The sequence below is a fragment of the Sylvia atricapilla genome, chromosome 7 (assembly GCF_009819655.1).
Source record: "Sylvia atricapilla isolate bSylAtr1 chromosome 7, bSylAtr1.pri, whole genome shotgun sequence".
In the NCBI taxonomy this organism is placed as follows: domain Eukaryota; kingdom Metazoa; phylum Chordata; class Aves; order Passeriformes; family Sylviidae; genus Sylvia; species Sylvia atricapilla.
Genome location: NC_089146.1, coordinates 33,723,083 through 33,746,892, shown reverse-complemented (window position 1 = coordinate 33,746,892; position 23,810 = coordinate 33,723,083). Strand labels below are relative to the sequence as shown.

Genomic DNA, 23,810 nt, shown 5'->3' with positions numbered 1-23,810 from the left:
TCAAAAAAAAACATGGATCTTTCATACCACTGAGGCTGCAATCAGATGTCTGTAGTTAAAATGGAAGAATTCTCCCCAACCCCTATTTGTGTATTGAGAATTAGAAACCATACAATCGATGTAAAGCAGCTGGAGCTCTTTAAGTCAGAGGAGCATTTGCTGGCAGAGCAGGCAGCAGTTGCTTCCTTGGATTGAAACTGCACTCCTGAGCTCCTTTTTTTCTTTCTTTTCTTCTCATTTTTTTTTCTTTTTTTTTTTTTAATTTTTACAGACGTACAGCAAATAGCAATGGACTGGATCACGGGGAATTTTTACTTTGTGGATGATGTCAGCGACAGGATCTTCGTTTGCAGCCAGAATGGGTCAGTGTGTGTGACCCTCATCGAGCTGGATCTCAACAACCCCAAGGCCATAGCTGTTGATCCAACAGCAGGGTAAGGCTCTCTCTTTGCTCTGGGATTGTTTGTGCACGATTGTTTTTCAGTGTGTTTGTGATGTACCTGTTTCGTGCAGGTGTTTTAATAACTGGTTTTTCTTTGCTGCATTGAGTGCCTTGCATAGTTGCTATACTGAATAATTATTGCAGCCTGTGCCCTGTGACTTCTCAAAATGGAATCAAAACTGGAAAAGCAATTTAATCCCTACTTGTCACAACGTTTGCTTTTCTGTAAGTAGTGTTTCTAACTGGAGGATGTGGGAAAGGAATTTTTTGAAGGATTTTTTTGGCGTATCCCCTCATTTACAGGACTGTTGGAAATGAGTTTAATGAGTTTATTTACACAAAGAAAGTGGAAGAATTTTTACTGTGCTGAGAGTCAGCTCTAATGATAAAGTTACACTGTATTTGATTTTTCTCTTCCGTAGATAGTTACATTCAGTGCCAGTTGGGAATTAAGCCTCGCTTAAAATACAGAGTACTAAATGTCTTCTATTCTATCACACACACAAGCTGAGAAAAGTTTTTAAGCAACCATGATGTAAAAGCATAACTAAATAGGAGTAGGAATAGGATCAAGTTAATTTAAAACTATTTTTTGTTGAGGAGTTTTGAATAAGGATTTTATCTTGGTTTTATTTGTCAGTAAGAAGTTCAGACCAAAATCCCTGATGGAATATGTCCTAAACTGCCATAAGCCCCTTCTCAACAAATACAAAAATATTTACAGTAGAACAGCTTGTCATCCATATGTGGACTTTTGTCAGTCTTTATTTAAAGCCTGAACGAATATTAAGGAGCATTATCACAATGACTTCAATGCTGACAGGAACAGCTTGCATGTAAAGTTTACAAAGAAGTTTGATAATGTGATCTTGAGTGTAGCTGTATTTCTCTCTGCAGCAGATGGTAAGCTTGACTTGATCTGACTGCAGAGCTGTTCTGAAAGAAAAATAAAAATTCATGTAGAAATTGATTTTCTGCAAGTTCTGATCTGAAGGAACTTGAAGCTTTCAAATTTGCTGACAGCAGTCTTTTTTCTATGCTTTTACTTGTACATTCTGAATTTACTGGATGAAGCCAAAGCTTGCCATTAGCTAATCTTATCTGTCAAGGAATGTAGGAATTGTAACCCAAGCCTTTGGTTTTGTGAGGAGGGACAGAAAAATGAGAGACTTTTCCTCCAATTGTTTTCTGCTGGCTGCAAACCACTCCTGCTCAGTCACCTGCTCAGTGCCATGTGCCAGGTGAAGAGTGGCTGCTTCAGGGAGAGGGAAGATCATGATATTTTACAGTGTGATTCTTATTAAGCAATCTCTATTTATTTTTGGGTGAAAACACTGTGTGGAAAATTTTCTGAGAATACATGTATTGCAGTTCAGCAGGTATTTCATTACTGGGGTGGGTTTTTTTGGCATTTGTATTAATTATCTGATGTATGTTGTTCTTTTAATTGGATACTTAACGTACATTATAACTGCTAAACCCCAATTTATATATTACTTATGTTACTTTTTGATTGGGTTTTGATCCAGAATACCAACAGATAATGAAAAAGCATTCTGGCTATTTAAAAAATGGATCCTTTTTTTTTTTCCTTTTGTTTTCTGTCCTTCTTGTTTTCTTTTAACTCTTTCACGCTGATTGTAGTTGAGACTTACTTGCTGTCAGTGTTTTAGGGTGGCATCGCTGTCTGGGTAACTTGGTGGGTTTATTTTCTTTAAAAAAATCACAAAAGCATCCATATTAAAACCTATATGGCAAGTTGAGCTCTGAATGTGTTGCTGCTCTCAAAGAGGAGACCATTTCCAATGCTGAGAAATTCAGAGTGTGATCCCAAGCCTTTGTGTCTGTGATAAACTTCCTGTAGTAGCACAGGGTCAAGCCCTGCTGTTCTTGCATGTTCACGTCTGTGTCTGAGGAGTTTACTTGTGTCATGAACCAGAAATTCTGCTTTTTTTCCATAAAATAACCAAGGCATGGTGGAAAACTTGCTCATTCCAAATGGTTCCCCTCGCTGCACTCGGGAGCATCTTTTCTGAGTGTGGTTAATTTTACATCTCTCTGCCTGCAAGTCCTGTTAGATGTTCAGTGGTGATGGTTTGATATATTTTTCTGTGAGCTTACAATGGAACTTGAGCTACTAAGCTTCTTTCATATTATCCAGGGAGTGAAAGAACTTTTCATAGTTTATTCTCATAAAACTGAATTTGGAATTGAGAGAAGAAAGATTCTGCTATTCACACAGCTCTTGAAGAGCCGCGTTTGTTATGTTTCTCACCTAAGCATGTAATTTTGGCAGGATTTCAGCACTTTATCAATCTAAACTGTGTTTGATGTTTTGGTTATTCCAGACTATGTATAATGCACAACCACCAGAAAAATATCTGCTTCCCCAAATAACTTACCCAGTGAGGGGTTTTGCAGTTCTGACACTCGTCTCTTGCATCAACTAATAATCCATTAGGAGTAGCGCAGTTTTAAGTGTCAGACCTGTGTTAAGGAGAGCATTTCCAGGGGCAGAGAATGTGTCTCCACTGATCACTGGGAGCACTTCAGGGCCCAGACACAGCAGTGAAACATGGATTGAAGAAAAGCTGGGACAGGGAGAGTAGGAGATAAAGAGGCAAATGGCAACAGAGAGGGAGAATAAATTGTTTTACAGTAATATATTATCTATCAAATGCTTTGGAACTAAGATGTTTGGCTCCCTATGTCTGCAGTTCACAGCTTTGATAAATTTTAATTTGGGACTTCTTTTCTTCCATGGTCAGGGAACAGAAGTGATTACTTTTGCTGGTCCATGAAACTGGTGTAAAATTGATGATGGTGCTGCTGACTGTCAACATGAAACAAATGCAAGCTGAGTTAGAGTGGGTTTACTGAGATCCTCTGTCCAGGTGTGCTCTGCTCATGGGGAATGGTTTTTCAGATTATTCCAGCCAGTATTCCATTGGCATATTCATGAGGCTTTGATCACTGGACGCTGATGATAGGGAAGGTAACACATTTAAAACTCACAAGAGGATAGATCAGATTTAGGTTCTCTCCCAGCTCTGCCACAACCAGCTAAATGTCTCTACACAGAGCATTTTATTTTCTTTATGGCTCTGCATCTCTTTGTATTTAATAAGAAGCATAAAATGCCTGTTCAGGCTATATGATATTTGAATGCATTCAGGAACATTAGGAATTAATATTGTGGAATGCTAACTGTGTACATCTTCATATTTATTCTGTAAATATGTCTACATAATTGCCCCAGTGTTCAGGGTAAATTATTGCCTTCCACTTCACCACAATGGCCATGGAGAATGTACTGCACCATTTGACAAAGAAAAATGCCTTGGAGCGAGGGGGATGTGTTGCAGTTCCCTTCCAGCCCTTCAGTCCTGGTCATACTGCTCAGACATACATGGAGTAATATAAATACCAGGGTGTCATAATTTCTCCTCGTACCCATTCTCTGATTTCTTTGGGAACGCCAGAAAATGGGGAGAGGACAAGGAAGAGCAGATGAGGCTGCAACCTTGGGGCTGCTCCTGGTTCCAGAAATGTGCAGCTTGTACCCATGCCTGTGATACTTTTTGGGATGCCAGCCATAACTTTCTACTTTATTTCCCAGCCTTATGGAAAAAGATGAACTTCAGGGAGGAGGTTTGAAACGTGGATGTGGCACCCACTGACAAAACTGTTCAAACATAAGGAGATGTGAGACTAGAGGTTACGTGGGGTGACATTGCAAAGAGGATGTGCAGAGCAAGGCTGCAGTGTGGAAAGGTGTGGAGCAGTAACAGGAGTAAGGAAATGGCTTAGACACCTCCTGTGAGAACCTCCATAGAACCATCATAGAATTCCAGAATAGTTTAGGTTGGAAAGGACCTTAAAACTCATCCAGTTCCAATCCTTGCCATGGGCAGGGACACCCTCCACTATCCCAGGTTGCTCCAAGCCCCATCCAGCCTGGCCTTGGACACTTCCAGAGATGGGGCAGCCACAGCTTCCCTGTGCCAGGGCCTCCTCTCCTTCCAAAGATCCCATGTGACCCTGCCCTTCCTCTGCTTGAAGCCATTTCCCCTTGTCCCCAGTCCCTCTCCTGGAGCCCCTTTAGGCCCTGGAAGGGGCTCTGAGGTCTCCCCAGAGCCTTCCCTTTTCCACACTGAACACCCCCAGCTCTCCCAGCCTGGCTCCAGTCCTGGGAGCATCTCTATGACCTTCTCTGGATTCGCTCCAGCACCTCCATGTCCTTCCAGGATCCCAGGGCTGGCAGCAGCTCTGCAGATGGGGTCTCACTTTGTCCTGCCCACTCTTCTTGTGATGCAGGCAGGACCTGGGTGGCTTTCTGGGCTGCCAGTGCACACGGGAGGCTGATAAAAGTGGATTGAGAGTGAAGGGAAGAACCAGAGGGGATGCGCAACTACAGGCTGCAGTCACTGAAACTTGTGGCTGCCATTTAGGAGTTGCATTAGGAAGAAAGGGGAGAAAAGACTTGTAAAGAGATTTGCAAAAGGAACAAGCTCACATTTTAATACTGAAACAGTGTGTCATGTAAATATTTGAATAAATCTTTTAATCGGCTTTTCCTTCTGCTGTGGTGTAGAAATACAAAAAAACCCCCAAAAACCCCACAGGCTCCACTTATTTCTTCCACACAAGCTATGTAAAGAAGAGATTGTGTTATGATGATGCTTGAAGAACAACAGTTTTTAATGAGTGTTATGTACCATTTCTTAGTAACATTAGTGAGTCAGGAACAAAACAAACAAATGCATAACACCAAAAAAAAAAAAAAAAAGAATATATATATATATATATATACTCTATTGCATTTTAAGTTGCATTTTAAGAATCAGTTGATAGCTCTGGGATTCATGAAGGGGAACAAGGGAAACAAGAATTAATGGCTGAAGGTATCTACTTCATCATCTCAGAAATTGGTTCCAAGGAAAAAATATAAAAATGTTTTTCTGTGGACTTCCTCTTTGATTCTGAAGATGCTAATCACTGAGTTCTTCTGTGGCTCAAATCAAGGCCACAGTATGAAAATAATAGTGGTAATTAAAAATACATAATGTCATTGTGTGAAACACAATAGGGAAATTTGCCTCAGTCTAAAATTTCAGAAAATAGGAGGAGGCAAGGGGGTACAAAGACATATTGAAATTCAGCCTTCTATATAAGAACAGAGTTGAAGAGCAGCTGTAAAATACCATATTTGAGAGACCTAGAAGAAAAATCATAATAAACATTTAATTTTTTTGTTTTTCGTTTTCTTTTTTAGTATTTTTATTTATTTTTAGTTTTGAATTTATTCTACCTCTGAAATCTTGTAGAGGTAAGAGGAGAAAACTGGGGGTTGATCATGTGAGCCCTGTTGTCATCCAGGGTGTTTAAATGCTGTTGCAAATGCTCTTTCTCAAGCTGTGTGTGATCATCCTCGTGGGATGTTTGCTTTCCTTGGTCAGATAAAAATGCCATGTAAGGTCCACTGAGCACTTCTCACTAAAAATCAAAGGGAATGGGAAAAGTTTTGCACATCATCGAATGAAAAGTTTTCCTTATTAGAGAGCCATTCACAGGAGATGGTGCCTGGGGTATGGAAAAGCCATCCCAGAGGATGGAAAACAGCCCTCAGTGAGTCAGAGAGATTGAAGATCTAAAGAGTTTTGGGCTGACCGCTCAGCCTGTTTGGCATCATGGGTAGACATGTAAGAGCTGTCCTGCTTGGTGGCATTTTGGACAAAACATGGGTGAGGTCGCTGATGGAATGTTTGATGGGACAGAACCCGAGTGTTGTGGTTTGAAAACAAACCAAGTGAGAGGCTCTAAGTCAGAAATAAAATTTAATGAGAAGAAAAGGAAAATAAAATAAATAAAATAAATGCAACAATACAAAAAGAAAAAACACTGACAGAGTCAGAATACAACCTGAGCAGGGTGATGGAAACAGTCCAGACAAGGTGGTCTTCCTGAAGCAGTGATCCCGTAGAAAGGTCCGATAACTCTGGGAATCCAGTGAGTGAGGGCTGCTTCTACTGTCCCAAATCCCAGCTTATATCCAGGTGAGAATGCTTGGCTCCTCCCCGTGGGTGGAGCATCTCACAATGGGATGATGAGTGATACAGGAGGTCCTTGATGGCCCATTAAAGAGAGATAACCCCTGCAGGGAGTTATCTGTGAGTCATGGGCAAGGCATTGATGGGCCATTGACTGAAGATGGTGATAGAATACATCCTAAACTACAACCCAGGACACTGAGGCCAGCCCTGAAATCCTTCATTAATAGGATTTCACCCACAACAGCCAGCAAAGAGCAAATCAGCTGGTGAGGCATGGAGAGAGACCTTTCTGAAACAAAGTTATCGACAGTGATTTTGCTTTTCTTCTCTTTCTGTACCTATGTCTTAGAAAGAAAAATTATAATTGAACCATAAATGCAATTTGTATCAGTCACAATGAACAGAGTTTGCATTTACCTCCTCTTTGCCTGGAGGTATCAGTGAGGAGCTGAAAATTCTTGCAGTGGAGGAAAAGCAGAAATTCAAAAAGGGGAGGTCAAACCATAGGTTGGTTTTTTTTTTTTTTTTTTTTTCCTGTATTTTCTTCATTGTTATTTAGACAGGGGAGTATTTCAGGGTAAAAATAAACCATCTGCACTTATTGTCTGCTGCCTGTTTTATTCTCTTTTTACTCTCTTGCCTTTGAGCTTTTATAGCAGCCACTAGGCTTAGGAGAGATTCTGAGTCTTAAAACTTTGGGTTTTTTTTTTTTTCCCTCTTAGATTAGTCACTATTTTCTGCTGATCAAAGAGGAGACTTATAATCATTAAAGCCCACTTTTAAACAGCCAAATCATTAGTGGTTTAATAACATGCCATTATTAAAAGAGCTCAGTTTCTTTTCTTGTCACAAAGATTTTCAAAGAGCTGTAAGATACATATAAGACCCACTCACTTCAAAAAAGTTTTAAAGATGACCTGAAAAGGAATCTTCTTCATTAAAAACCTCAAAAACCCTCAAAACACAAAAAACTTTGTAGTAACTAATCATAATATGAAAGTTTGCATTAAGAATTTATGTTTTCTTGCTCATTCCCCCTCTCCACAACCTCTTTCAGGCTGTGGACAGTTAGAGAGGGTGTAATAGAGCCAAATAAGATGAGAGAAGCAAAAAATACCTAATCAGACAAAAAAAAATCCAAAAACACTCTTTTAAAACTATTTCTACTTTTTTATCATCCCTGTAGCACAAATGCTTGCTAGAAAATTATGAAAAGAAGATTTTTTTTTTTTGTCTGATCTCAGGTTTTACAAAACTGCTTCCTTTTCTGTGCTATTCCATCTTTTAATTTTAATTGTTGTAACTAAACTGAGACACAAAACTCTTTCCCCTTTGCATTTCCCCCTGGATCTTTTCTCCCTTGAAACTTCAATCCCAGTGCAGCAGCACAGGTCTGCTCACTGAGAAACCTTGTGGCTGCTGCTCTTGGTAAGAAAAAGAAACAAAGGGATATTGTCACATCTGCTCTCCTGCCCAAAATCTGATATGACCATTCTGCATCCATGGTCAAGCAGAAGATAGGAGAAATTATGGTTCTTTTTTTCCCAGCAAACTAAAACGTAAATAAATAAATGCAATTTGATTTTTGAACATGCAAAGAAATGAGCTTGGATGAAAAAGTCAGCTAGTTCAGTGGAAAGGACTCAGAGTCACTGACAAAACTGAAGGAATTAAAATCCCAAGCATGTGACCAAACTGCATTAAAAAGGAACTCATGAAAAATGTCAGGTTATTGGTCTGGATCAAAGGGACAACTATAACCCAAACAATAAAAATAAAACAGGCTTGAACAGGTTTGGTTCATGCATATTCTCAAGTGATGATGTGGGTTTGCTCTTGTGCATACCTTTTCATTAATCAAACATTGCTGGAAGTAAAAATGGATGAGTAGAATTAATATGCTTCTGCATATACCCTGAAGGTGAGCTGTGTTTGGTGCCCAAACCAAGTTGCATTCAGAGAAAAACCAGGTACTGATGGCAGTGACTGAGGATGTATTTTTTGATAATAATCCTTTGGGAAAGAGCTGGCAAAGGGAACACTGGCAATGTTATTAGAATAGTTCAGAGCTGATGTTCTGAGACTTGGTATTACAGCAATATTGCCTGGAGAATAAAAAGCTAACTAGAGTAATACTCATGAAGCATGAACTGAAGTCAGCCTTTTTTCTTGTGCAGCATGTGCCCAATAATGGATTTCATACATTGCTACTGAGACGAACAATACTTGAGTAGTGTCAGCAAGTATGGAAAAAAAAAATAAAAATCAGTGGGAATACAAAACCATTTGTTGGAATCACAAGATAGCTGTGGTTTGGAAAGGGAATTTTTTTTTTTTTTTAAGAAACAGCTTGGAAGACAGTAAAACTTTCACTTCTCCAGTTTGGTGCAGAGGAGCACGAAGGCAATGTTGTGCCCCTCTCAGCAGGCTGAGGCTCTCCCAGAGAACTGAGCTGTCAAACCACAGCATCTTCCTCACCCAAACCAGCTTTGCCCAGTGCTTTTGGGCCCTAAACACCAAACCTGCCTCAGCAAACCACTGAGCACATGAGGAGCAGCACAAATAAAACTGAGCTGCGTGAGCTGGGGCCAAGCACAGCTCATCCAACAAATGTCCTCCCTGTGACTGGAGTGGTCACTCTGCTGCCTGTGCTCACATCCCTCAGTCCTTCCCTAATTAAACTCCTGCTCAAAATGCTCCTCTTTTACTGAAATTACCATAGATCTACGAGTTAGAATTTGTTTTTTGTGAGGGACGCTCAGAAGTGGACGTGGAATGGAAATCTCAAGTTGAAAGCAATTAAGCTGGAGAGAATTGAGGCCACTTTGTTTCTGAATGAGAATATAAATGGGAGTTTAAGGCTCCATAATGCATGGACGTTATGTTCATGTCCATTTGAAGTTTCCTTTTATTTTAATTTTTTTTTGAATTTTATTACCTGATTGTCTTATTATCTAACCAGCTTCTCTAAGGTCATTTATGTTGAAGACAGGCTCTGATATGAATTAGAGCACTGCATGAGTGGAAGAGCAGAACTGAAAATGCAGCTGCTTAGGACTCTTTTTTTATTATTATTTATTTATTTGAGATGTACTTGTATTACTCTGAACTTAAAAATATCCATGTGTATATAGATATTGATAGAGGTTTTGTTGGGTGGGGTTTTTTTGTTGTGTTTTTTTTTTTTCTTTTTTTTCTTTTTTTTGTTTTTGTTTTTTTTTTTTTTTCTTTAAAGAGAACAAAATGAAAACAGCAACAAAAAGCCCATGTTAGTGGATTATGGTGTTATAAAGTTTTCCAAATCCATTTTCCTAGAGCAGCCCCCGTATTTCCTGTGGTTTTTCACTGAGTCTTGGTATTGCAGTAGTGCAAAATTGTGCAAACCATGAATTTTCCAACCAGCTCTTGTCACGCCATTCTCTCCCTTCTTCCCACAAGATAAATAACTGCCTGTGTACATGCCATGTTTGAAGCATAAAAACACTAAATCATAGAATATTCCAAGTTGGAAGGGACCCAGAAGGATCATTGAGTCCATTACTCTTGCTCTGGATTAACCAGAACCACCCAGAGTAACAGAAATGATGAATTCAGTCAATTCAGGTAATTCATCAGCAGTATGATGATATCATCCTGATGGAACTGCTGTTTTCTCAGGGCTGATTACATGGATGGCTATTTTTTTAAATGTATATATTGATTTTCCAATTTTATTTTTATTTTCTGGAGGTTTCTTGCGTGTCAGTGGCCTCGTTGCTGTGCTCAGTGGTGTGAATACGCCTTGCTGGAGCTCAGCTGCAACATGACCCCTTTTGGTGGAAGATGGGGAAAAGCTGGAGGAAATCTGGGGATATTAATAGGAAATAAAAGAATATAAAAACCTCATGAGCTGTGTAAAACTTGCAGCAACTGTGATAACCTATTCTAGAAGAGAAAATCCATATTATTCCTATAAAAGCCTGGCAGAATTGCAAGGTAGATTTTAATTCTTATTAACGAAAGAATGGGACAAATAATTTTAATTAGCAGATACTGGTAAATAAAGGGAAAAAAATGTCAAATCTGAGGCAACCTTAACACATGACTGATGTAAAGTTGGAGTCTCTGTCACTTGGGACTGTCTGGAAGGGATGTTCAGCCTTGGAGTTCACATCAGGATGTTTGTGCATGCAGATCTGTAAGCTTATAATGTGAAGGAATGGTGTGCGAGAAGAAGAAATGTCAATAATTCTATTTACTAATGTTTCACTGCTGCTATTTTAAAAGCATGGCTGAATCATTACCAAGGTAACCCTTAGTTTTGTTTCTCTACTTGGAGGAATTTGAGAGATTTTGGGGAAAATGGGTCCAAATGTAAATTCCAGGAGGTTTCGATTTTTTTTTTTTTTTTTAGAGGATTTGATGGAAATGGAACTGAAAATTGGTTTTTAAAGGGATTTTGATACCAAAAATTATCCTGGAACACTTGCAAAAGTTCCTACCCACAGGCTGCGTCCTGGCTTTTTAGGAATTGCCTTGATTTGAGTGGTTCAGTTGTAAGTTCAATAGTTTAGTTTTGTGTTCATAAAGCAGCGCAAGGAGCTTTCTCACGTGGTGTGGAGAAGGCAAATTGCTGCTTTGGTCGTGGCCACTGGGGGTGAGGAGCAGCTTTTCTTTAGAGATGTGTGTTTGCAGCTCGCTGACACAATTTCTTTGCTGTGTTTGATCAGCCATGGAGCTGTTAAATAAACTGTCCGAAGTTATCTATTGAAACACACAACTGTGTCAACCTGCAGTGGGAGGAGAAACAATTTCTGCTTTACCATCCTGAAAACTCCAGCAAAAGTCCTCGAAGTGTGGGAGCACTGGCTCTCTTTTATCTCTGAGATGAATATTCTCTGTAAATAGAAACTCCTACACCTTTTAAAGTTTGCTCATTACCATTAGCTTGAGCTGCTTGGTTCCTTTTCACACACAGACCCCTTAATGTGCACACAAAAAATTTGCAGTTGGCTTTAGTCTTGGTGTTTCTAAGGAGCAGAATTCAGGAGTTTGGGCACTGTCCAGGCTGGCACTTGAGAACTTGTTTGCTTTGAATCAATGGGTAATTAGCTCACTGAGGATGCTAAAACTTTTAGCATAGAGAAGTCAAGGAAAAGGCCACCGAGTATAAATTAATCTCATTGACTCTGCTTCAGTTTGGTTTAGATCATTTTTATTCGTTAGTATTTGACAGCAAATCGACAAACCTCAAACCAAAACACCCGGGGATCTTTATTCAACAGATATTAAATGAATATACCCTATTAATAGTAGGGTGTTTGAAACTCTCTGCCTTTTTTACATGCTGAGAAACCACCACTTGCAGTCTGAGAGCTTTGTAAGTTCTGTGAACACGAGGCTCAGCTGACAGTCTTCTCCAGACCCTGGAATGGCACAGCACCACCTCTTGGCTCTTCTCCTCCAGCAGAACAGAAACACACTGTGCTTTCTGCTGGCACAGCTCCTCTGGCTGAGCAGAAGGAGAGGAGAACAAGCAAACTGCATTCCCAACAGGGATTACACTGCCTTCAAACAGAAAATCAGACCTCTAACCAAAATATTTAAATTGGAACAGAAATCGGTTGACTGCACCAAGCCAAGCTCTTGTTTGGATTCCTGAGTGTCTGACATGGTTTACTGATGTGAGAACATTGCACCTTCTGAAAGTTCAAGGATTTATTTGTTTGTTTCTATGTATGAATCTCCTTGTTAAATTACTGTTCTGTTACTTGCCACGTAGAGTTTTCTGAATGTAGCAATATTTTAGTAGATCACAATACTTTGGTGCGTGCAGCTGTGACTTCAAAAAACTTGATGCATATTCTAATATTTTCAAAAGTGAAATCTTAAGATCGGAATTTGCACGCGTGCTTAAACTTTCGATATGCTGGCAGCTTTATTTTGAAAGATTTGAATGCCCACAGGTCATACCCAATTCAGGGAACAGCTGAGACTCTTCAGTTGCTGAAGTGAGGCTGCTTACATAATACATGTGTCTATGTATGATTTCCAAGACCTTAGCAGAGGATTTCTGTCTTTTGCCGGTGAATTATTTTAGCCCAATATTCTACAAGACACTGTTGCTTATATATTTTTAATATAATTATACATATATATTAAAAAAAAAATAAATTATGAGCCAGCCATGTAAAAGGCAGAGGACATGGCTGTTTAGGCTGTGTTGAACTGCCTGTGATTTGGGATGAGGTCTTGAAAATATAATGTCTCAGTGTCACAGGCAGATTCAGGCTCTGCAACATCAAGCTTAAGTTGAGCAGTCATAATTACTGGGTAGGCTTGAAATGGTGGTTTAAATTCTGTGGGAGGTTCACTTCATTTAAGCTTGGGAGGATTTTGTGAAGGAGAATTCATTAATGTCTGGGAAGCAGTTGGAGACAGAGGTGTGAACACTGGTTAAGTGCCTGTTTGGAAATGAGCAGCTTTGCATTCTGAGCAGGATTTGAACAAAATGCATCTCTGTGGAAGGGTGTGAGGCAGCACATCGTGTAAGGAAGCAGCAGTCACTCCTCAGAGCACCAAGGAGGTTTTGAAATAATAATCAGCATGGATGTAATCAAAGAATTTTGATTGCTCATATCATGGGATAATTTCAGGCAACACAAGAATCATAACACTTGCTAGCATCTGAATGCTTGGATTTCCACTTGTAACAATTCAATGTACATTCTTACTTTTGTTTCGTTCTTACTTATCTCACAGCCTGGAGATAAGTTACACAGATCCACACCTGCTCTATCTTGTCCAGTTTGTATGGAAAATGAGTAGAGAATAGAGGTAGAGATTGAGAAGTTTCCTATTTCATCACATTCTTTGAAGCCAGCATAAATGAGCCTGTGACATTCTGCCAGCAGGTTTTGTCTAAATTTCCTAATCTGTAACATTCAGAGAGGAGATTGCATGAACTATGCATCTTTACCTCTCTCAATTTGAGATTATTGTCTCTAATTTTCCTGTGAGCTGGCATGAAGAACAGTTTATTTCTCTTCTTGCAATGACTTTTTAGCTACTTCAAAACAACTAACAGAGACTTCCTTTAATCTAGACTAAGAAACTCAACTTCTTACAACTTATTTTTTTATATATTCCCCACCACCACCGCCTCCTCCTCCATCCAAACTTCTGATTATTTTGCTCTCTGTGTAGTCTCTTTGGTTTCCATTTCCCTGAAAAACTAAGCGAAGTAGGAAAGTGTGTTTCCTGTTGCAAACACTTCAGTAGAATACTTGATGATTTTCTGGAGTTTTTTCCTTAGCACTGTGATAGAGCTGACTTGAGTCTAGATTCTGGTCAAGTGTTACCTTATCAAAAGTTATTTAATGATGTTGATTTTCCTCTTCCTGTTCCTGTTCTGCTCCTTTTCTGTCTGTGCCCTTCCAGCTGTCACTGCCTCACCTTTTTTGTTCCTTGGCTGAAGTGGTCTTGCAGCTCCAGGTTCTCCCTGTCTTGTATCTGTGTACATGAGTCACTAATCATTTTAAAGAGGGGATTAAAAGGGGGATTGTGCACAGGGGATGCCACTGGGATGGTTCAGCTTCTGTTGAAATCACAGTTTACACACAGTTTTTCCTATACACCCTACTTAACTGCATCCTATTTCAGCTGGAACAGTGGGATGTCTAATTCCCTTCTCCATACTCCTGGCCATCCCTTACTTTTTTTCTGTTTTTCAAAGCAAGATGTGTCCCATATTTTGTGTTACGTTGTTCATTATTCTAAAAGATGGTTTTCTGATGCCCAGCAGAACTTCAGAAAAATGATTTCTACTGTGTTTCCACTTCCATTTTTTAAAGTGACACAGGAAGGTACAGAGAGACACAGCTGCCAGTGTGGGGAGTGTGAACTCCTGTCTGTCATCACCTCAATGTTACACCGCTTGGAGAAGGGTGAAGTTGGCAGCAGTTACGTCTCAGCACAATAATGTGTGAGCTGGCTTTCGACCCTTCTGTAAAAAGGGAAGAAAAAACAACAAAAAACCCCACATAAAGGATAAGGCTGTTGTAGCAGAAGTACAGATGCTGAGAGATGGAATGCAGAAGCTTTCTGACAAGAGATTTATTACTGTAAATGCCCACACACAGACCACAGGGCTGGATAAGGATATTCATCTGTTTCATCTCATGTACTCCTCAGAGATATGGCTGTGTATGATCTGCTTCCCTCCTGCCGGTTAGCAACAGGAAATATTACTTGACTAAACTCCATTAGTAGTATTCGTCAACATCAGCCTCAGAAATATTTCCATTCAATCTGTAGCTTGTTAATCAAGTCTCTATTCATCTGTCCCTACAAGCCATAAAGTTCTGCAGCGAACATCTAATTGTAATTAACATCATGGGCCAGTTACAGAGTGTGAGCAGTAACACATCCAGCAGTGAGTGCTCTGTGTTTGCTGACAGCTTTCCCCTGCCAGGACCCTCAGTGCCTCCCGTGCCCCGTGGCTCTTCCTGGGCTCTGTCAGATGGTGCCTCTGCCTTCTGTGAGATCATTACTGCTGATTGTTTTGGGGTATTTTATTGCACAAAGACCAATGAGCTGTATCACCTTGAAGGCATCAGCGTTAACAGATGAAGGCAGCAGGTGATGCTGCGGATGAAATGTTAGTATTTTGATGTAGAGTTTTGCTTGCATTCCAGGATAGCAAGAATACAATTAAAAATAGCAAAGTGATCACAAAGGCACTCACAGGCAAGCTCCAATCATCTCTCCCAATGTGCTGCTCTTAAATATGCTTCTCTTCATTTCTTTGTAAACTGTGCTCTGCTGTTATATCACTTAAATACGGAGTTTTAAATGCATGTTGTGGTGTTTGGGTTAAGCTGCATTGCTCAGCCCTAACAAACTCACCAGGTAACAGGGTTGCAGGAGGGGGCAAGAAGTCACAGCCTAAAGTGCCACAGCTGTCTTGAAGTCACGGACATCCTGTGGGGCAAACATTGTCATGGGGACCATGAAGGTGTCTTGTGGGCAGGGCAGTGGCTTGGCTGCCTGGGTTTATCTGTGTCTCACATCTCCATGAGCAGTCAGCAGCCTGCTCCTCCTCTGCAGCAACAGGTCTGACCTTTAGGCTCCTGCAGAGTAAAGCTCTGAGCTCCAGAAATCCAGGTGCCCTTAGCACGACAAGGACAAACTGGGATTTCACTCAGCTGCCAGTTTCCTTTCTGTCTCCTTAGAGAAATACAATACTGATGTGTAAATTGACATTTCTTTTCCTTTTGCCTCAGTGGCTCCAACCTCCACTTGTTAAAAAGTTGCACACAAACAAGTTTGGGCATTTTCATTCAAGTAAATGTATGGAAAAGGGGTTGTAGGACTGAGTGCAATGCATAATAAGCTAGAGAAAGCAAACCAGAGGAGTAGCTGCTGCCAAAATAATCTCAAGAAAATTCTGTTTTCAGCCTCTGTAACTGATTATGTTGCAGGAAAAAAAAATGTTCCTGGATTTTAATGTTCCAAGTAGCACAAACTGGTATTTGTAAACAAATACAACATGGATTATCCTCTAATATACTAAATAGCAAATGTTATACTGCAGATAGATAAGGGTTGAAATCCCAGGCAGAAATGCAAACCTATTTGCTTCCAATACAAAAGACTGCACACTTCAGCAGCTGTTCAACCCCTGTCCCCTGAAGGCAATGAGATAAACACTTGACAAACAACATGTAAAATACCTGGCAATTAATACACTTGGAGTCCTGGGGAGGGACACAAAGCTGCATTCCAGGTACTGGGGCTGGACTGCAGATAAATGACAGTGTAACACTCAAAAAAATTACTCCAAGAATAAATATGAGGTACAATCCCAAGAATTTGGCCTGATCTGTGAGTTTTGTGATGAACTGGCTTGTTACCTGTCAGCTTTGGAAATTTTTGGATTGCATTTGAGGGTTTGTAAAAGGTGAATGGGAAAATTAATCTCATACATAGACTGTTGTACCACACATAGGTGAGATTTTGTAAGAGCTGCCTCAGAGGTGCAGCTTTCCACTGGGAGAAAAAGGATTACACCTACAAATAAACCCTTAGAGGTATTACCTAAAGCATCCTTTAGAGAAACGTCCCCCATACTGCTCTCTTTGTATTTTCATTTTAGTAATTCTGAGGCCTAGAATAGCACACAGTTTGATTGCAGTTTGTGTAACTCCTTTCTATTTATCACTCTCACATTCAAATGCACCTTAAATGCTCAGCTGAATAAATACAATGCAGATTACTGCTTGATGTATTAAACGCCAAATATTATCTTGCCAAAAGCCAAATATCTATTTATGTTTTGGCTTGCCTCCGTATTCACACCTACTGGGGCTTAATGATGAGTTTTTTATTGTGCCACAATATTTCTCTGCATAGGTGTTCCAGGGGAAAAGAGACCATAAAAAAAAAAAAAAAAAAAAAAAAAAAAAAAAAGATGTGAACTTCACAGTTACAGAGCCTTCTCTATGATCAAGTTAAATGGTTGGGTTTTAATGTCTGGAGGCTATTGCTTCTCCCTTCAATTTTGAATCACATTGGAAAGCTGTAGAAGGGAAAGTACAATTTAGTGCTTTAAATGAATATGGACAGCCGTGGAAAAGACAATATGAAATGCCAGGTTGTAGAGAGGGCAGTAAAAATAATCTGGGGTCAGACAAGCAGATACAATTCAAAGTGCAAAAGGAGCAAATTGGGTGAGAGGGGATGAAAATATACAAAGAGTGGACAAACTTATTTGGGGAAAAAAGTAGGAAGAGAAAAAAGCAAAGGAAGAACAAAGCTGAGAAAGCTTCAGTGTGAAGAACATCTTTAGGTTGTGTCAGACAGGCATTAGAAAAAAAAAAGAAAAGCTGTGATCCTGCCCATCCCTGTAAATTCCTGCAATGTGTGGCTGGTTCCCAGGGCACAGGTTTGGTTGTGATTTACGGGTGTTGAGGTGAGGTGGCTGCAGTTGGAACCCCCAGGGCTGCTCTGGAGAGCCCTCTCCAGCATGACCAGGCTGCTCCTCTCCAGGTGCACAATTCCACTTCTTTGTGCTTCTTGACCTGCTTTTACTCGTTCCCAGTAAAGTACCGCTGTAAAATCAGATAATGAAGTCTTGCAGACCTCTTAGAATAAAAAACATGACAGCTAATAATAACCAGGGGCAGCTGGGATGTATTTTCTCCTCAGCATGTGGTGGGTTTGAGAACTCATATTAGGTTTGCCATGGATGAGGAAGGTAATTTAGCCATTTTCTAGCTGCTGAAGGAGAAAGAGTGGAGATAGAAGAGCTGTGACAGCAGCTTTCCTATGTTTATGAAGTTGTAGGTTCTGTCTTACTGTCAGGTAAGTAATTATGTGCAGTTATAAAATGTGTATGTATTAAATAATCCTAGGTAACATTTTCAGTCTTCCAAGCAGCTCAAAAGCAGCTCTGATCCTATTTAAATGACATTTTTAGTCAATGTCTTCCTACATACAGTCACACAGACAGATTATGTGTTCCTAAATGTGCACCAATCTGAACACCCAAAGGGAAATGAAAGGAATATATTTTTGTGGTGAGAAAATAACTGCTGTAGTGCTGTGACACAAATCTCCATTTGTTAACTGTCTGTGGCTGAATTACATTTTAATTTAAGCAACCTACTTTTGTTTAGGCAAAGAGAAAATAGGAGCCATGAATGGGCCACTTCACATGGAGCAGAATTGCACAAATTGTAGAAGCTTCGATTTTCCCTTACTCTTGGATGGGACCCAATTTTTTCTTGATGAGACAGACTCTACCATTTCACATCTGGTGTCCTGCTGGTGCTTTATTTTGCTGTTGTGATACTGCAGAGAAATAGAGCTCCTAATTTGCAGCTTGAAATCCACAGGTGTTGATAGGAAGCTTTAGCCACTGCAGTGTAGTATGGATTTCTGCAAATGGTAAGAAAAGCCCGAGATGAAGATTGCAGAATCTTTCTTTTCTAAGCAGAGATCTTGCAGGTTTTGGAGATGATACTGTTTTTCAGTATTAGGAGTAATGACTGTCACTGTCAGTGCCAAACCTCTGGGGAAAGATGTTTCGATTTGGGCCGGGAGAGATTGGGGAGGAAAGAAATTGTGCTTAACACTCCTCAGTCACTGCTTGTTTGCAACCAAAATGAGTGAAATGAGAGCTGCTCCAGCCCGTTTCACACCAACACTCCTGACTCCTGAAACTAGCAGTCCTGGGACAGATATCTTCAGGGAAGTTACATGCAGGGAAATGGGAAATATGGAAGAGAAGGGAAAATAAATTGGCTTTCAGGATGCTCAGCAGCCCCTTTAGGCAGGTTAGTGCTGGGACTCAGTGGAGCCCTGATGGTGTTTTGTGTGCAGTGCTGAGCTCAGCCTGGTGGTTTCCCTTTTTTTTTTTTTTTTTTTTTTTTTTTTTAACCTCTCCTTGTAAATAAATAAGATCATTAATATATATATATATATATATATATATATATATATATAGTTTCCATTTTTTTTTACCTCTCTGTAAAAGTAAATAGGATTCCTTAAGCAATATATATTTATATATATATTGTTTCTGTATTTTTTACCTCTCTGTGAAAGTAGATAGGATCATTTAAACCCTGTGCCCTCAGGTCAAAGACACTCAAGTGCTGAGCAGGCTCAGGCTGGGGATGCTGAGCTGACCCTCGAGCTTTGGGGCATGTCCATGGCCTGGATTTTCGGCTTCCCCCCATTCTTTAAACACTATCAGGCAAACTGTTTAAATTTCAGCTTCTCTTGGTGTTTGTGGTAGGTGCTTTGACAGGAATTATGCTATAAAATCAGGGGAAAAAAGGAAAGATGCTGAAGTTTTCTCCGGGAGGTGAATCTGACTAACCGTTCTGGTTTCCTGCAGATACAGATTTTGTCTTGTCTGTGGCTATATATTATTTTCCTAAGTAGAACATCTTATGAAAACTCAGCCAACTGCAATGACTTCATTCATTTAATAGCAAAAAGAAAAAGAAAAAAAAAAAAAAAAAAAAAAAAAAAAAAAAAAAAAAGGGGCTTCAAAAAACCCTTGAAAATTTCCAGCAGAGAACCCTTCTTGTGTTGCTGCTGGGCTTAGACATGGCTTAGAAGGTTGTTCCAGTTCTGGTTTATGTGATTTTTAACTCCAGCTTCCTGTTTCTAACACTATTCTCCCTCACAATAAATAAAGCAACAGCTCTGTTGGCACCAGGAGAGTTTTGCCGGGCACTTTTCAGAAGTGCTGCCCGTGCCCTGGCCTCTGTAGGTGAAGTTGTCTGTGTTGCATATTTGCACATGTGGTACACTTTAAAGGAAAAAAAAAAAACCAAAAAACAAACTCAAACAAACACAGAATTAGTTTTAAGTCTTCCCTAACTGTATTTTTAATCATAAGATTGGTGACATTTACCTTTCATTATGTCATTTTATTTCTCATTTTGTGCTTCGAGTGAATGTTCCCCAAACTCAGTGCTCAAAATGCTTAATCAAATGAAAATGCTTATTTTCCATCACTGGATTTATACCTACAGTCATGATAGATTAAAGAAAAAAAATGTAAACGGTTTTGTGACAGCAATGAAGAAATATTTCAAGTCATTATATGCATTTTAAAATTCATTGTGTGCTTAAAATACAGTGAATTTATCTATGTGCAACAAGAGCTCTTTTCAAGAGGATGCAATTACTCTTTATTGAATGCCAAACTCGAAGATCTCAAAAACAAGGTGGATAAATTAAACCTTTTATTTCTCAAATGGGGACATCTGAGACTGCCCAACCTTTGTGGCCTCCAGTCAAGGGGCAGTGCTCTGAAACAGGGAGGTGAGGATAAATATCTAGTTAAAGAACTAAGTAGTAGTGTGAAAAATAGATGGGTAAAGAGACTTGAAGAAAAGATGGGAATTTAAGGGACAAAAAAAAAAAAAAGTTAGAATGAATCTTCTTTTACCCTGGTCATGAATAGAAAGAAATTTCAATATTTAGAAAAGAAACCTTGTGCAAATGGAACAATCTCAGTCTTCAGCTTTATCATACAAGTGTTCAACACTCTTGGGAAACTGGTACACCTATTAAAGTATTTAATTGGAATATTATTATTTTTATTGGAATATATTCTATGACCAGTGATGTGACAGTGGCTTTGTGGGAGAACACAAGAGAAACTGTGCATTTTTCTCTTGTAGCAAGTGCACGTTCTTGAAGGCTCCTGCCTGTGAAAACCAACAGGATCTCACCAAAATTTAAAGCAAGGACTTGGGAGCACAAGGCTGTTCAGTTGTGAAATCTTAGTCCCTTGGAGAGAATCCTTTGTACAGAAATGTGTCTGGGAAAAGGTGAAACCAAAGAACCCACATCAGTGTTTTGATAAAATCTTGCCTTAATTACAGCAGCTGCCACTGTGGCTCTGTGATATTACCTGTGGCAGGGGCCTAAAACCTTGACCAGAAATGTAGAAGAGGTGTTCATTAAACCTTACCAAAACTCAGTTTTTTATCAAGTTTTCCAGACACAAGTTCAGCAGAAGACAGAGCTGAGAGTGTTTAGAAACATTTTGTGTTTCTAAATCCTTGGGGCGTGTCACAGGCACAGAGAATCCTCCTCGTCATCTGCAGCACATCAGCTTCATTCTGCGGGAGCCAAATAAGGTCATTTGGAGATTTATACTCGATAGAGTTATAAATTATTTTATGTCAATGCAGGGCTTGGGAAATGAAAGCAAATATTTGCTGTACCTGGCAAAGAAGGAAATGCCGATAGATCTGTGTCGCCCGTGGTGTGTTTGAGCTCCGGGCACGCTGCCTGCCTGGTGTTCAGCAAAGACCCAGCTATAAACAGATGGGGAAGGCACAGGTGAAGGAGCTAAAAAAACACTGATTTTTTTTCTTCCTGTTTTTATACTTGTCGGTTTTGTGAGCTCACTGCTCTGCACTTCAACCTCCCCACCTCTAAAAATACCGTCCTGTTGCTGAGTGCTTTGAGAAGGATGACAATTAATGAGTATTTGTTATGAATGACTGATTAGTGATGGGATTTCTATTAGGCAAACCTGAAAAGAGGCTTAATAATATCATCCTTTTCAGTCCTTTTACCCTGAGAATTTCTTAGCTTTCTTGGCTCACTGACTTTGCTACGTGACATTAGAGAATGCGTTTGAAAAACGACTGCTAATAAAGCACATGTGTATTCTGCTCTTATGGCTTCCATCTCTGTGCTTCAAACAGAATGTGCTCCCACTCAAACTGAAACAAAGATTAATGAGCAGCTCATGATGTCCAGTGGTCTGTTGTGAGAATGGAAGAGCTTTATGTGCAATTATTTATTTCTACAAGTAGCTGTTGTTTTCATATACGTATTATGACGGCGTGCAGTTTAAAAATGTTCTGAGCATTGATTTGAAGCAGCTTATCTGTTTCTGGGTATGAGGGTAGCTGGATATCCTTAACAAATCAGGAAAACAAAATAAACACCACAGGTACTGCCCTTCTGAGCTGCCTCCTTCAGTTTAGGTGACTCCCAAGTATGAGGAGAGCATTTTCTTTGAGGAATAACTTGATATCTGGGATTTATAGTGTCAAAATTAGGTGGGTTTTTTTTGTTTGTTTTGGTTTTGGTTTTGGTTTTGTTTTGTTTTGTCTGTTCGTTTGTTTACAAAGAAAGTTGAATCATTTCTGTCTCTTAGTGCTTCAGAAGTCAAGGTCATAGGGAGAACTTTTCCTTTCCTGCACAAAATTTTTTGTTCTATTTTGAGGTGAACCTGGGAACTTTCACAGTTACCCTGAAAAAGGAAACAGCTTGGGAAAACCACAGCCACAGGAGACCTCATTTGATGTGTGGTACTCCCAGATTCAAGTATCTCCACTCTTCCAACACACCAGATAAGTTTTTAGCCATCAAATATTATCTTTTTGAAGCTTTTTTTTGCCAATATATATAAATAAATAATTTTAATTAGAGAAGAGATGAGAAACTTTTTGTCTCTCTCATACCTGGCTTTATGGATTTTGTTCTCTCTTCTGTTTTAAACAGTAATAGAGAAGTTTCAGAAGGACATGTTGGGCCAGGCTCTCTCGTGTAGAAGTTGGTACAGGGAGATTTGAAGAACTCATCAAGTCAGCAGCAGATTTATCCCAGCCCTTGAGGTGCAGTCTGCTGCCAGAAAACACCATTTCTCTCACCAGAAAACTTCATGTGATGCTGAAATCCCTGCTTGATAAAATATTACACCAAAATTCCTAATGCAGGGTCATTAAGCAATAAACCAAAGAAATGCCCCACTCTCTCCAGTAAATACTTCTTTTTGATTGAATTTTTTCCTCACCTTTGGAACCGTCCTTAGATTTTCAGCTGTTATTTAGATATTGAGAAAAGTGCTGCCTTTTCCTAGACATGTTCAATAGCACAATGCTCAGATGGCAATTTATTTCCTGTTTACAGCTGTCTGATGCTTGCAGATTAGATGTTCCAGCCTGGGCTTTGAGTGGCAGAGTTTTGGGAGCATGTGTTGAACATACTCTGACTTATTTAATTGAGTTCAGCTCATAGCACAGCCTCAATTACTAGTTTAATTAAGAAGAAGAAAATAAAATTAAAAAGAAAGATTAGAAAAAGGAGCCAAATAACAGCAGAAAGGATGGAGTTTTGCATTATAATTGAGTGGTGCTCAGAGTTCTTGGGGTTCATCACTTGTGTGGTGAGGCCTTGTCTGACTTCACAGGGATGAGGACTGGATTTCAGTGACTTGAGAAGCAATCAGGATTTCCAAAAAGCCCTGGATCCCAGGGGTTTATCCTTTTTATTGGTGCAGGTTTCACAGGCATCGAGGCACCATCTGATGTGCTGTGCTGATTGTCACTGCTGCTGTCTCCCCATTATGCTTTGACAAGGAAGCACCTCCCTTGGCAGGTACCACCAAGAATCAGGTTGAATCGAGCAATTACTGCTTGCTGAACACAGGAGCAGCTTTTAAGGAATATAAAGTAGTATCCTTACTGCTCTTCAGTCTTCCCTCTTTTGGGGAAAAAAAAAAAAAAAAAAAAAAAAAAAAAAAAGTGAAAAGACCAGGAGCAGATCTTTTAATAAGGTAAGAAAGGAAATGAGTGCTCTGCAGCAGGTGGTGTCTGTGTGTCCCAGCCCAAGCTATCTTCTGCCTCTTCACAGAGAGCACTGAGCAATGTGAGTGATGATGAAGTGCTGGAGGTTGTAAGATTATTCACTGGGGGTCTGTCAGAGGAGGACAATTATGTCGAAACAAAGCAAGGGGAAGAAAGCTTCAAGTTAATCTGTGCTCCCTTCACCTCAGGCTGATTAGAGTAAAT

At 39.7% G+C, this 23,810-nt stretch overlaps 1 protein-coding gene across 1 annotated transcript in view; it reads left to right on the top strand.

The window, feature by feature from the left end:
* Positions 1 to 221: 221 nt before the first annotated feature.
* The window catches only part of LRP1B (LDL receptor related protein 1B), a 271,488-nt gene continuing 247,899 nt past the window's right edge, over positions 222 to 23,810 (top strand). The window contains exon 1 of the mRNA XM_066323173.1: positions 222 to 434. Coding sequence (XP_066179270.1) covers positions 289 to 434 — 146 coding nt within the window. The 5' untranslated portion in view covers positions 222 to 288. The remainder of the gene's footprint in view (positions 435 to 23,810) is intronic.